Below are 15,040 nucleotides of genomic sequence, written 5' to 3'. Positions count from 1 at the left end.
TCTAGTATTCAAATCCGTGTAAAAATAACTGACTTTGTTAGGACTTGAACCCTGGAACTCTCGACTTTCAAATCAGTTGATTTGGGAAGAGCGTTTCAGCTTTAAGTCTGCCACCTAAAATACTGAACTGAATCCGACTGAAGATCTGGTCACCAATGAAATGCCATGGAGTGCAACGTCTGTGAGAGAAGTTTGAAATCACGACTTCTTTGAAATTGGAAATTTATATGTGAACTAGTTAAAACGATGGGAAAATGTTTGTCACTAACAGAAATAAGTAGTGAAGATAATTTTATCGATAACGTAATAAATGTTCATGTCAGTGAAGTAGAAAATTAATCAAGACTTTCTAGGAATTAAATAGATGACTAACAAATAGATAGTAGAATGCAATTATCAAAATTGTATCGGTGTCAAATAAATTCGCTATATGAATAACACATTATTTCTATACAAATCCAAATAACTTTTAAAAGTACGTCTTTGCGCTTTGCTAGTACTTATTGTCTCATACTAGTCTTCAAACATTTTGGTAAAATTTTTTTTCACCTTTCTTTTTTTAAAATTATTATCTTCTGTAAATATTATGTTGAAATGCTATAAATTCCCCTCCTATACCTATTACTACTATTGTTTGTTATACAAAGAAGGAGCATAAGATAAACTCTCTGCGGTCAAGTGGTATGGAGAATTGACCGGTTCCTTTCTCCTTTAGAAGCGTAGAAAAAATCTTAATATTTACGACCATTTAAAAGACGATGCTTACAGATACGAATACTTAATTCTATATTAATTTTAAATACTACACAGAACTTAAACCATTGTAATCTATGTATACTTATCAGTTTTTCCTTTTGTAGGGCTGAAATTTATGTTACTGTAAATAAATGAAAGAAATTCACAATAATTTAAGAGATTAATGCAAATAAGTTTTAAACCGTAAACGTCTTGTTCCAAAAATAATTTTCTGTGTTTTAATATTTAGTTTCAATAAAATATAAAGATTCTTTACTATACATATTCTTTTATTATTTTTTTGAGGCAGGGCCCGCCCGTCCTCCCAACCTCACACAAACCCACTCCATCGCAGACTGAACTTTTAAACAAAATTTATGTTACTAAGGTAGTGCATTAACAATATAAGATTTATGTATTGTTTATTTTATAACTAAATTTCACTAGGCATTTTTTAACAATTGAAATATTTTAGTGAAATTTATACTTAACATCTATGAAAGAATTATTTATAAAGAAGTAATCGCTAACAAAAAATAAAATTAATTTAAAAGAGAATTGTTTAAAAATACTGAAAAAATAAAGTATGACTTTTTTGAAAGTAAAGAAACAGATTGTCTTTCATTTTGGATCTGGAATATCATATAGGTGCCAAAACTACTTTCATTTTAATAGTCCTTTAAGTGATGAAAAAACAAGCTTATTAATAAAAATTAAAAAAGGATTACAACCAAAAACCAAACAACAGAATATATATACATTTTTTAGAGGTGGGGAATAAATTTTAAGAAAACCTTTCTAAAAATATTCAAGTTAAGCTTAACAGATTCTCTTAAAGTTTTTCCTAAACCTAACTCCCTTTCAATATAGACTAAAATAAGAAAAAAAAATTTTCAAAAAATCTTTCTGCAAGTTAGGTCTCGATAGTGTAACTTTAAAAAAATTGGAACTTTCAAAAACGTTTTGAAAAACATTTTTAACCGAAGGGAGATAGAGCAAAAGAACAAAAACACACACTTCAATTTTAAGATATTTGAATTTCAATATTATTTGAATATTTAAGATATTTTGAATTTAAGATAGTTGATTGTTGAAGAAAAAAATTGCGTTAATAAAGAAGCAAAAGCTAATTTGATCTTTTCATTTCGCCTACCAATTCACTAAATGGGTTATCTAATTTCTTTTTTCTTGAAATAATTTTTTTTTTTTAAATCTTAATATTCGGCTGAATTTATTAGGTTTATCGTTATCTGTACATCTTATTTCCTAACTGTTACAGTTTATAAAAAAGGAGGTACAATGTTCTATTATATTAGAACATTATCATACGACTGACTCGCTTTAGAACAACGAAACGTTTCTAATGAAGCAGAAAAAACAAAAAAAGATATAAATGAATTTTTTTATTGTTTTCTATGCAAAGTAAATCATTTTAACCTATATTTATCTGGGAAAAAGAAATTCAAATTAATTTTTTTCGGTCCTGTCCGTCGGATTGCTGGAAAGTATTACGTAATGCTAGCTCATAATTATGAATAATGATTTTTTTTTGTTGTAATTGAATGGATTTAAAAGTTCCTTTCTTTATTTACCGTATATTTTATTGCTTATGTTAGCTATTTATAAAAAAAATATCGCTAAAGACAGACGTAAAACATTTTTTTGTAACAATATATAGTCTTATAACCCTACCCAATCGTACATCATGTATATGTTCGTATCATATTAGATTTTATTAATTTTGTGTTTTTCGATCCCTCGTTTATTCAATTCTATCTGTCTTTAAACAAAAATAACGGTCGCAAAAATGTTATTATAATAATAAATAGAGAAAAGTACACGCGTACGTACGTACAAACGTCACTTCGAAACTAGTCAAAATGGATTCAGGCATGGTCAAAATGGATATTTCCGTTGACATCTGGAAACCGAAATTTTTCGCGATCACAATACTTCCTTTACTTCGTACAAGGATGTAAAAATGAAGATATTAGGATTCAGTTATTTTAATTCTGATTACTGGTAGCCTGGATTGTGCTGTTATGTTATATTACGCGATCAAAATTGTTTTGTTTACTTATTGAAACAGTAACTTAACAGGCTGAGGCTCAATAATTATTATGATGGATGATAGTGAATTTTGTTGTGTGTGAAAAATACCAGTCTGACCGGCACTCATATCTGGGAACCTTCAGATATAAGGTAGAGGTGTTACCATTCTACAATAAATTTTCAGTACATGATAATATTCATTGAAATCTGATTTTTTTTTTTCATTTTAACAGCCTGTGTTCGTTTCCAAGCAATTTATTGCAGCATATTACATTTATATGTGTACAATAAGATACACATTTTTTAAAGTGGTCTGTTTTATTTGTCACAAACGTTTATCTAATAAAAGATTTTATTTGAAAAACTCTCAGAAATGCGGTAAAAAAATATTTACCGCAAACTAAATAGTTTTTTAATTCATTCGTTAAAGTGAATCTTTGGTGAGATGCGTCCACTAAGGGGCGCTGGACGCATCGCCCCATTAGGTTTGTAGGACCTGGCCTGGAGGAGATTTGGGAAGATCAATTTCTGGCTGACCCAGTTTCTAACCGGCCACGGTGGGCTCAAGTTTTATTTGTGTGGGAGACAAAGGACGGACAATGATGAATGCCCGCATTGTGCAGAGGCGGATGTCCCTGATCATGTGGTCATCGGGTATCGCAGGTGGATAGCCGAGAGGCGGGAGATATACAGTGTGCGGTTGGCCCGCTGAACGTTGAAAACATAGTTACCAAAATGCTAATGGGCAGACGGCGTTTCGAGAAGATAGCCAGGATTATTTCCGGCATTTTGCAATGCAAGAAGGCAGAGGCCAGGAGGTGTAGAATATCCCATCATGAAGTCGCCGTTCGTCTGGGTTTGACTGGATGGTCTGCGGCGGTGAATTGTATCGCCGCAGGCCTCTGTACCCTTTATCCTTCCAAGATCTCGGTAGATCTCTATGAACGGTAGGGATTACTGGGAAATAAAAGATCCGAACCGGTGAGGGAAAACCAGAAATGGTGTACCCTCGCTAGAGTGGGCGAGGGTACACCTCGCCCACACGCCCTTTTTATTTTTAATTATTTAAAAAATAATTAACAATAAAAAACTACTAGAAGATTGAGGTTATTTTCCAAGTTTTCTTTGCAGAAATTGTCTTTTTAATCTCTTACAGAACGCAATTATTTAGCGACTCAAAATTTATTTTATTAAAAGTCACGTAAAAAAATACGAAACATACCCGGATAGTCATTCTTCTTATTTTGTTATTGAATAATCTAGATAAATTTAAACCTAAATCCTTATTTAAAGTTCAAGAAATTGATATTAAAAAAATCATTAGATCGTACTCCTAACAACTCGATGCATAATGTAAATTAAGAGTCAATGATATAAACAAAATCACAACATGGTATGCACTTGCGTTAGGAAAGTCATTGTGCAGTATGTTTTACAACTATTTGGTGCATTCTATTTTTTCGGCGTTAAGTTGGTTGCCCTGTGGGTTTGTTGAGCGTTGCTTAGTAATAAACCAAGACATCAATTGTTGAGTTGTGTCTGAACATGCTTCGTTTGGTGTTGTTTCGTTTATCGGAATCTACAGTTGCGAGAAACGTAAATATTCTTTCGGTAGAGGAGCGCATTTTTCTCGAAGAACAAATCTTTCGTGAAAGTGACAAGTATACTGATTTAGGAAGGACAGGTTTTTTGAAGAGGTTCCAAGTACTACTGTTCCTCCCCTCAATGCAGTTCAAACTCTTATCGAAAAATTTCGGGCAACTGGCTCTGTTAAAACGCTGATCAAAGTGAAAGACCACTTAAACTAAACGAATAAAAGTTGCTTGATATTTCGGATGATAAGTTCATCAAAGTCAATGCATAAATTAGCACAGCAGCAAGATATTGGACTTGCTACCGCACATAAGGCTGTAAGAAAAGAACTGAAACTTTCTCACTACAAAGTAATGTGTGTTCAAGAACTGAAACCTGCAGATTATGCCGAAAAGCTAAATTATGGTTAATCTTTTAAATGTTTTCTTGACAAAAATTTCGTAGTTATCCTGGACATTACATTTTTTTTACAGATAAAACGTGATTTCATCCGGGAGTGTATATTATTCCACAAAATACACGACTGTGATCTACAACTAACCTCCGTAAATAACACGGGGTCTGGGTCGATGTGAGTAACCCATCGGGTTGGTCTAGTGGTTAACGCGTCTTCCCAAATCAGTTGATTTGGAAAGTCGAGAGTTACAGCGTTCAAGTCCTAGTAAAGCCAGTTATTTTTACACGGATTTGAATATTAGATCGTGGATACCGGTGTTCTTTAGTGGTTGGGTTGGTCGAACTGAGAATGTACAAGACTACACTCATACATATCATCCTCATTCATCCTCTGAAGAATTATCTAAACGGTAGTTACCGGAGGTTAAACAGGAAAAAAAGAGAGGGTCGATGTGAGTAGAAAGCGCTTGTGGGTCCAATCTTTTTTTAAAGTACAGTTAATAGTGATCGTTATTGTGTTTTTTATTTTATTTTTTTTATTTTAAGAAACTTCATTAGTCAGTTAACTGAAGCGGAAATCAGTTACGGTTGGTTCTGACAAGATGGCGTCTCAAACGCACACATCTAACAAGTCAATGACGTTTTTACGAAATGTCTTTGGTAAAGGAATATTTTCGAGGAGGTTTTGGCATGCAGAATCGCCTAAAATCTGAGTCCCCCAGACTACTTTCTATGATGATGCAGCAAAACAAGCAGTGTATCCTAACAGACCACGCACGATTGACGAGCTAAAAATCTCATAACGGCATAGGTACAATAATTATCAGCTGTTTTTGCATTGCTGAAAAACGTAATACAGCTCGGATATAGCTGGATTTAGAGAAAATACCCAAGAATAAAAAGTCTTAAAATAATAATTTCTACACAAAAGTGCAACAAAACCATGAGATTTTCATTTTAAATAATGAAATTGGCTGCCGTAATTTATTTTAAAATTTTCAGCCCGTATGAGTGAGGGAGTATAAGATAATAGATAAAAAGAAAAGGATACAAAAACACTACATATATCACACAAGGGCCTCGTCCATCTTACACGAGTAGAAACAGATTTTAAACCGCGAAAAACCTACCTTAAAATTTCACAAAAAAGTAATATTGACGGGTGAGTATCTTACATGCAAAAGGGAATGGATATAGTAATACATATTTAGCAGTTTCTCGTAGGCGCTCATCGTTCATTTGAATGTAGATACAAGTGTGCGTTTCTGGAAAGAGTGGATGTACTCCTAACAATAAAAATGTTTGTTTATGTTGTCTTTAAAAAGAAAAATAAAACAAAAATACAAAAATATTTGAAAGAAAAATAATAATTAAATTTATAAGAAAATTATTATTTTTTAAATGTCTAGAAAATCAAAGTTTTAATAACGATCAAATTTTCTACTATGTAATAATAATAAATACGACACTTAAAAAAATTGCCAAGTCAAAATAAAATCACTTTCATATGAAAGAGAAAATTCTTCAACTAAATTATTTGTTATCATATTTTCTATATCGATTGATCAACGGAAAAAATTAATTAAAAATATACAAATTAATTCTAAATCCAGATTATTAAAATTAGTAAAAATTAAAATACTGATCATTATTAAGAAAAAATACAGAAGAATAAATTTCAGAAAAGTAAGTTATTATTTCCGAAGTATTCTTACTATTTATTATTTAAAGTTGTCACACAAGGTACACATGAAGTAGCGTTTACTACAAATTGTTAAATCACTCGGCTTACAATAAAAACATCCAATCTTAATTACAATACCTAATATTTCCAACCATTCACACGAAAAAGAATATACATATTGAACCAATCGAAATATACTAAAATTCCTTCATCTGAATACGTAGTTACGTTATTTTACTCACACGCGCACGCGCATATTTAAACTATTTTGATTAAGTTTCTACCTTTCATCTTTCTAATTACTTTTCGTTTCACATGCCTCTAGCTTTTTCTTTAGGTTTTTTTTTTATATTTTGTTGACATTTGGATCAAAGAATATTTTTAAGCAGCTATTGGGTGTATTTCGAGGGACAATTGAAACGTAAAGCACACTGAAAAAATAACGAGGATACCCTAATATTAACATTCCAAAACTCTTTGGCCCACGCTCTCTCATTTTCTATCAGTCGCCAATGTTATGGAGTGGAACACCCCTGATATTTAAAAGCGTATAAAACAACGTGCAATGAATGAATCTTTAACAGTGGAAAAAGTGAATTGTTGTGTCATTCGTCATAATCTAAAAGTCGTTTATGGTGATGAAACTATTAATTGAAATACCGTGAGGAGGTTAACAATAAAATTTCATACATCTGAAATCGGTAAAGCGAATATTAAAGATCAACTTCCCAGTGATCACAAAATTTATGTGACTGCTAAGAAGCACCAAATTTATACGAATGAAGAGGATGAGATGAATTATTTGTGGGTGTGTGAAAATTCCATGCCTGACCGGGATTCGAACCTGGAACCTCCGGATTAAAGGCCGAGACGCTAGAACTCACGCCACGGAGGCCGGCTACATTATTACAACCTACTAGAACATACAATATATGTAGTGTGCCACAATAAAAAAAAAATCAATACATATTTTCCACTTTACTCATTTAAAAATTAACTTTTTTTAAATTATAAAATAGTGGAAAAACGATCATAATTGAACAGATTAATAATCAAGCGGATGTTTTATTTCGGAGTCTTCTTTATTTTCTCAAAACAGAAGGCAGATAATTATAAAATAAATAGACGATGTTTAAGATAAAAGTACAGAAGGAATGACTAGTCAGATAATGTGTATAATTTGAATGATGTAATAGATATCACCTAACACTACGTAAAACCTTACAAAGCAGAACTCCCGGTATAGCGAGTTTTCGAAAATGAAATATATCCGAAATGCGTCAAAATGTGATCTAATTATAATACTTTTATTTGATTTATTTTGCTATCTCTCTTCATTTACGAGTTACGAATGACTTTGTATTATATTTCAGTCACCATCGTAATTTATTTACTTATCACCCATTAATATTTATTACTTAGTGTCTAGCGTTATTTAACGAATAATCGTTAAAGCAGTTATGTGAAATAAATATTGTAGCTAAAAAATAAGTTCACAAGATACTTCCCTTTTAAATATTAATAGATACGTATCATTTTAAACATACCCGTAACTTGGATGTGTAGATATAAGAAAAAAGAAAACCTAACTATACTTGTAGAATTTTACTGTTTTCAAAGTCTAATGTAAACGTAAACATGACACCGCTCGATCGAACACCTTCCTATTCCCATATTCTAATCTCCAGAGACAATCTATTCCGTGACCTACATTCAAACTACACTAAAATGCATTTGTTTACTTCAGCTATACTGTAAAACCGAGTGTGTAAGCTTATAAATAATTGCGTGAAATTTATCTTATTTCTAAATTCGGTTGCATTTATTAAATTTACGTGCATATAAGCAAGCAATTGCATAAACAATTCATAGATTTTACATACATAAAATTGTGATTTTATAAACTTAAAATTTCTTTATAAGTTGCATATTAAGAATTCTGTTCTTTTGACGTGAAACGTATTTGAAATCACACCGAAACAAATGGGGTACCAGAACAGAAATTTGTAGCGTAACGAAAAGGTCTATATCATCCTACCTTAATAACTCCCTAACTATTAGTCTCAGAGACGTAAATGTGGTATCATTTTATAACTTACATGGCCATCTCGCCGATGTGACTTTTAGTTTGCGTCACCGACGAGCGGGTTGGCGGGGAGGGTCACAGCGCAGATCGGCCAAAACTGGCGCTCTCGCTCATTTCAATTCAGTTTAGCTCACGATTTAGACGTGATAGCCCGGTGATTCGTATGTTTCTATTTAGATCTTATCGAGATAGATCGATTTAAGTAATATTACGTGTATTTTCGACAATATTTATGTGTAAAAAATTAAAGTAAACGTGTAAAAAAGTATAAAATTTTATATTTAGAATCAGCCCGCGTAAAAGCCAGCCGGAAATATAAATTACGCATATCGTTGGAAATGGGAGGTTACGGGCCACGCACAGAAACCCAAATGTCAGGTGCCGAGTGAGCGAGACTCGGAGGCCTCGCAAAGCTGGCACGGCGCGCTCAGTGAATGAAGCCGACGGCGCAAGCACCTTTACCGCTGCTTATTATGCCTTATATCTCTTACTTCTCGTATCACAGACCAATTTGAACAAAACAGTCGTTGAATATTAGTTGAAATAAATATCACGTACCATTTACTCTCTGTTTTATGTTAAAATTAAATTTAGTATGCAGTCAATGTCTCGTTTTTATTTCAATGTAATATAAAATTTCGCTGACATACAGACCGACCAATTTATCTGTAGAGTTGGCCAAATGAAGGGACTAAAATTTTCCATTGGAGACTTTCAGTTTCATTTTTTAAAAATGCGATGGTGGCTCTCGCTTTTAATTCTACAGATAAGTTAGTCGGTCTGTTTCTTGGAGGAACATCATCAAGGTCTGTAACGTTTCACGTTACACCAACGGCCGAGCATCCCGACACAACCCCACCCAATTTTTTCCGTTTGAAAGAATTAGATAGTTTGTCATTTGGTAGCAAACGGTTATGTTAAGTAAAGAAAACCGGAATTAGGAATAAAAAAAAAGTTAACACAAAAAAAGAGCCTTCTGTTTGAGAATTGATAAGTTAACAATTTTCTTTACGAAGATCGTAATACAAGGGATATCTCTAAACTAAATACCCCTGGGAAATTTCTCTCCTTAAGGTTGGCGAACCTGTGTAGTTCGTGTCCACACTTCTAATGTACACACTGCACTGTTGTCTGTAATTGTCGCGTTGTAGTACCTTTAATTACGTATAAGTTATTACGTTAGAAAATTAATAAGAAAACTGATGTTGCCGCCGACTGTGAAATACGTGGAATCATACCTTTCTAAACCATCAAAACGTTAACTTGGCTGAAATTCATAGGCAGTTGGTTGCTGTGTACGGTGATAATGTAATGAATAAAATAAACGTCCGAAAATGATGTGAAAGGTTTATAAATAAGAGAATTAATGTGCACGATGAAGAACGTTCGGGGAGGTTCTCGATAATCACTGAGAACTTGTTGAAACGCGTCAACGATGAAATCACAAAAGAAAGTCGCTCAACGATTTCCAACCAGATCCTTCTTTTTCCTGATGTTTCAAGAGCTATTATCGGTCGTATTATTCATGACCATTTAGGCTTCAGAAAGGTAAGTGCACGTTGGGTGCTGCACGTCTTAACGGAACGTCACAAAAAAATCCGAATGAGATCTGCTTTGGAATTTTTGATGCGCTACACAGAAAAAGAAAATACCGGCGATGAAACATGAATTTCGTATTACACGCTGGAGAGAAAACGGGAGTATTACATGTACAAACTCTATAGATTATTACTTAGATGAGTGGTAGTTTCAAGATTTCATTGAGATGATACATTCCTCTAATGTTAATACAACAATGAGTATTGCTTTGGAAGTTGTTAATAAGTCCGTAGAAATAGTCACTTTAATCTTCACTAAGGTTCATAGGTTTTGGAGTTTTGTCATTTTCTTTCGTAAGCGGTAATCAAATGTTTTTTCTTTATGTAAAGTAGTTTTACAATAATATCTCTGTGTACAAGTATTTATATATTAGATAAATATATGAGTGAGTTCTAATAATTTGAAGTATTTCTGACTGGAATTTCAAACATTTCAAAATTGCTCTGAGTTGATGTATCCTAGAAATAAATGAATGAAGTCCAGATAGATTTAGGATCGCTTTGTGTAATAGTTTTTTTTTTACTACTAATTTTTATTATTTTACCAAAATTTTTTAATTGAAATTTTAGGATTAGTATTGAAACAGTAAAATTGATAATTAATTAATTGTAACATCTGAGGAATGTACCGTGTACCGAAATAGCTGTCGTAGTTTTTTAAATGAATTTTATGATAATCAAAAATATATATTATTTATTTTCTTTTTGGTTTTGTTAATAAAATTGATATACAGATTTACATATTTTAATTTTTATGTAAATAAATGTAATTTACTATCATACTGTGAAAATGACAGTTAAAATTTAAAAGAAATTTATAAAAAAAAGACTAAATTTTATCGCGGTATTTCATTAATCATTTAATCTTTTCGAAATATGATCTAAATTACTGGTATTAAATTTTGTAGAAAATTTGATTGCACCATGATTTTCGTAGATTGGCATAATTATTTATTATTTATAATGAATTACAAAGTTAAGTATTTACCAAGTTAGGCGAATTACATAATTTTTCATAGTTATAGTCTTTATTAGTTCAACGTACAATTTATTAAATAACGTAATGTGGAATGAAACTGATTTCTTGGTTCTCATAAATTATGTGGAGACAGTTATTTACAGATTAAGGAAAAATTTTAGTTACAGATTTCAGAGGAAAAATTGTAGTAAATAAATTTAGAGAAAAAATTCATACAAATAATGTTTATGGAATTTTGATCGAGATTTTCCTTCAGAGTAATAAAAAGGTTTTGATGTTGAAAGTTACACCAGATAGTTAAGCCTTTAATTAAATATATTTGATAAAAATTATCCCGTGTTGATATTTTATTATCAACACGTACGTCGTTTCGTATTGGTGGACCTAATTCGGGAGCCAACGGGTAGTTGGCTCTAGAGTAGCCAACTACCAATTAATATAAATCACCTCTGCTTACGCTAGACCGACCCAAGCGGCCGGGACTACTACGCCTCGCCTTAAGTGAGGGAACCTTAAAAGGGGGCCCCCCACGGGCTGTTGGCCCGTGATAAGTATACAAAACATTTATTGAATTAACATATTAGATTTAGGTTTGGATTCGTTGGAGCATTGGTCACTCTTAATGTTTTTGCAGTGCAAAAAGTTACACTATTAAAACAAGACGAGCTCTGCTTGTGAATTGCCTCGTTTTTTTTGTTTTTTATTTTTTTATTTAAACAGAAGCCTTCCACTTTTGATGACCAAACGTGGATCATCACACCGCGCATAGTTTATCATCCTATTTCTCTGTTTAGCCTCCACAACCACGGTAAGGTATTACTTCAGAAGATGAATGAGGATGATATGTATGAATGTAAATGAAATGTAGTTTTGTACAGACTCAGGGCGATCATTCCTGAGACGTGTGGTTAATTGAAACCCAACCACCAAAGAACATATCCACGATACAGTATACAAGTCCGTATAAAAGTAACTGCCTTTACTAGGATTTGAACATGAGAATCCTCGACTACAAAATCAGCGATTTGCGATGACGGGTTAATCACTAGACCAACTCGGTGGATTTACCAGGTCATCATAGGTCGGTGATAAATCCTTGTCACCGGATGCTCACCAATGGAACGGTTCAATCCTCCCTCAATGTAGTAGCTGTTTTTCCCCGCCCCACAGCTTCCCGGGATTGGACTTGCTATTAAGCATCACGCGGTCCTGGGAGGTGCCTCGCTTCTAACCACTCAGGACCCGCCCGGCGCGCTCGGCTATGCCGTCTACGCTAGAGCAACCCAAACGGCCGAGACTCAGTCTTCTACGCCTCGCCACAAGTGAGGGAACCTTAAAAGGAGCCCCCCACCGGAACTATGGTCTTTATGCTTCGCCTCAAGTGGTGAACTCCTAAAGGAACCCACCACCGGGACACGGTCTTAATTTCCCCCTCCTAGACAGCCCGGCTCCACTGCAAAGAGTGGAGCCTATGTAGAAGCTGTACCCGGTAGACGTCACCGAATTAGAATTGGCCGGACGCATACTTAACAATAACCCTCTGGAAGGTTTCCTCCAAATAAAATTATTAATATTAGTGGAACCACGTTTAAAGCGAAAAATATCTGTTTATCTTCTTTACGTGGGCCTATTAACTGCATATCGGCCTCTGCTTGTTAGCTGAGATTGCCGGTGAGTGAACATGATTAGAAATAAATGTTCTTTCTCGGTCCATGGTGAGATATGAGTAACAGAAGAACGTCCAAAGGCTTATCAAGCTGACGCTGCATTAATCAGGTTTTTAATACTAACAGGTACGGAACGTAATCAACGGTTTCTATACGATTACTGTGACCCAATCACGGCTAATTAGATGCCATGTGACTTGAAGAAACTTCATGAAGAGAACTACAGTTTGATTTTCATATTGTCGCTTCTTAAGTGCAAGAGTATGTCATCTTGAAGTTCGCATTCTTAAGATAACATAATTATGACTTACCAAGAAATTAAATAAAAATCTCAAAATATCTATATGATTTGGGAAAACCCATAAAATAAAAACACCAATATTTTATTGTTGGTTTAATGAGCAACATAAGGCATAGTTTAAAATAAATTATTTAACCGCATCATCATTTTTGTTGTTTACGACTTCCACAAAAGATAAATATTCCATTTTAAAAATTACTTTTTTAACCTTAATACTAATAAAACTATAAAATAAAAATAATTTAAAGGAAGGTTTTATTTATCTACATACATTAAAATAAACTGTATATGCAATACTAAATTCTCTTTTTTGTTACTTTCAGGAAGCGAGCAGTCACAGCAATTTGGGTGCAATTTTACATCTAAATGGTAAGTATGCTGAAGCAGCAGAAGCCTACAAGCAAGCATTAAGACTGGATCCGAACGACCCTACCACTTTAAGTAATTTAAGAAAACTACGCAGCCTAATGGCAAATCCAATCACGTGACCCTTCCTACCATTATCAAAACTAATACCGCTACCTCTTGCTTCATAAATTTATGTGCATCGGTATCGTTTATTTATTATTACTAATCAATTTATTTATTAAATACAGTTATTTATTTTAAATATATAAAATCATATTTTTAACATATTTTAATAAATTATTATTAATTTATTTATATTAAACAGAAATGAAAATAATACGCCTTAAGTAATAAAATAATGAAAGTTTTACTAAACATTTTTATTTTTTGCCAATATTCAAGTAAAATAATTTAAAAAATTATTTTTTTGGCAAAAAAATGTAACATTTACAATATAGATTACATTGTTAAGATTTTTAAATTGTAAAAAAATAACCGAACACATTTTATTTTATATAAACTAAAATTATTCAATAAAACAAGATATAGAAGGTCTAAACTAAGTTTTGTGAATGTTATTATTAAGATAAAGCAACTCTCAATCAATCAGTACCTTTCTAAAACACGAGATAATATTGATTGTTACAAACAAATCCTTTACGATATTTTTTTTCAGAGAGTTAGGCTAATGGTAATATATTAGGAGAAGCAGTATTTAGACCACCAGGTCTGAAGATTGGAAAAACTTTCTTGCATTAAAGATATGAGAAAAAAGATTGATATGAAAAGGATGGATAAAAAAACAGTAAAGACATAAATAAACTCGAAGTAGGAAGGGAAACGTTAAAACTTGTTAAAAATTAAAAAGATGAAATAAACAGGATGTATCTGTAACACATCCACAGGATTTTATAAAGGAAATATTTAAACTTAAAAAAAATATTTCAAATTATAAGCGATACAAGGTTTATAAAAAATCTGATGTGAAGGAGAAAAAGCACAAATTAATACATAAAATTAGAGTTGAAGAAAAGTATATACAAAGAGCGGATATCATTGGTGTATTACACATATAAAATGATAAAATACAGGTGTTGATCATTTATTAAATTAACGTGTTATCCAGAATTGACAATATAAAATATAAAAATATTTATCATATTACTGTTAACAACTTTGTCAATTCTGGATAACACGTTAATAGAGTAGAATGATTGATAGAACAGAATAAATGAAGACATAAATATTTGTATGTCTTCATTCTTTCTTCGGTTGCCGTACGAAACATTTCTTATCTTCCCCACAACACGAATCCTTTACATTTAACTTTACCGTAGGTTAATTGAAATTCTTTAAATTTATCATTAATTCCTTAAAGTTTATGTTCCATATTTATTTCAATATTTGGTAATTACCTTGACTTAAAACAACTAGTCACATCAAAAATTAGACTTTAATGAAATGAAATAATTCGATAACTATACTGAGTTACAGCATAATACAGTGAGTTCCGGTTAATAGGACAACCGGTTATGCGAGGCAACCGTTTAATCGAGACATTTTTGTAAAAACAGAAAAATATTTGTATAATTCATATAAAA

At 32.4% G+C, this 15,040-nt stretch overlaps 1 protein-coding gene across 1 annotated transcript in view; it reads left to right on the top strand.

Moving 5' to 3' along the window:
* Positions 1–13,786, top strand: part of LOC142327047 (protein O-mannosyl-transferase TMTC2-like) — a 478,982-nt gene extending 465,196 nt beyond the window's left edge. The window contains exon 11 of the mRNA XM_075369816.1: positions 13,415–13,786. Coding sequence (XP_075225931.1) covers positions 13,415–13,579 — 165 coding nt within the window. The 3' untranslated portion in view covers positions 13,580–13,786. The remainder of the gene's footprint in view (positions 1–13,414) is intronic.
* Positions 13,787–15,040: the final 1,254 nt, after the last annotated feature.

Source organism: Lycorma delicatula, chromosome 6 (assembly GCF_047948215.1).
Source record: "Lycorma delicatula isolate Av1 chromosome 6, ASM4794821v1, whole genome shotgun sequence".
NCBI classification, from domain to species: domain Eukaryota; kingdom Metazoa; phylum Arthropoda; class Insecta; order Hemiptera; family Fulgoridae; genus Lycorma; species Lycorma delicatula.
The sequence above is the reverse complement of the archived record's forward strand: the minus strand, read 5'-3'. Positions and strand labels throughout refer to the sequence as shown.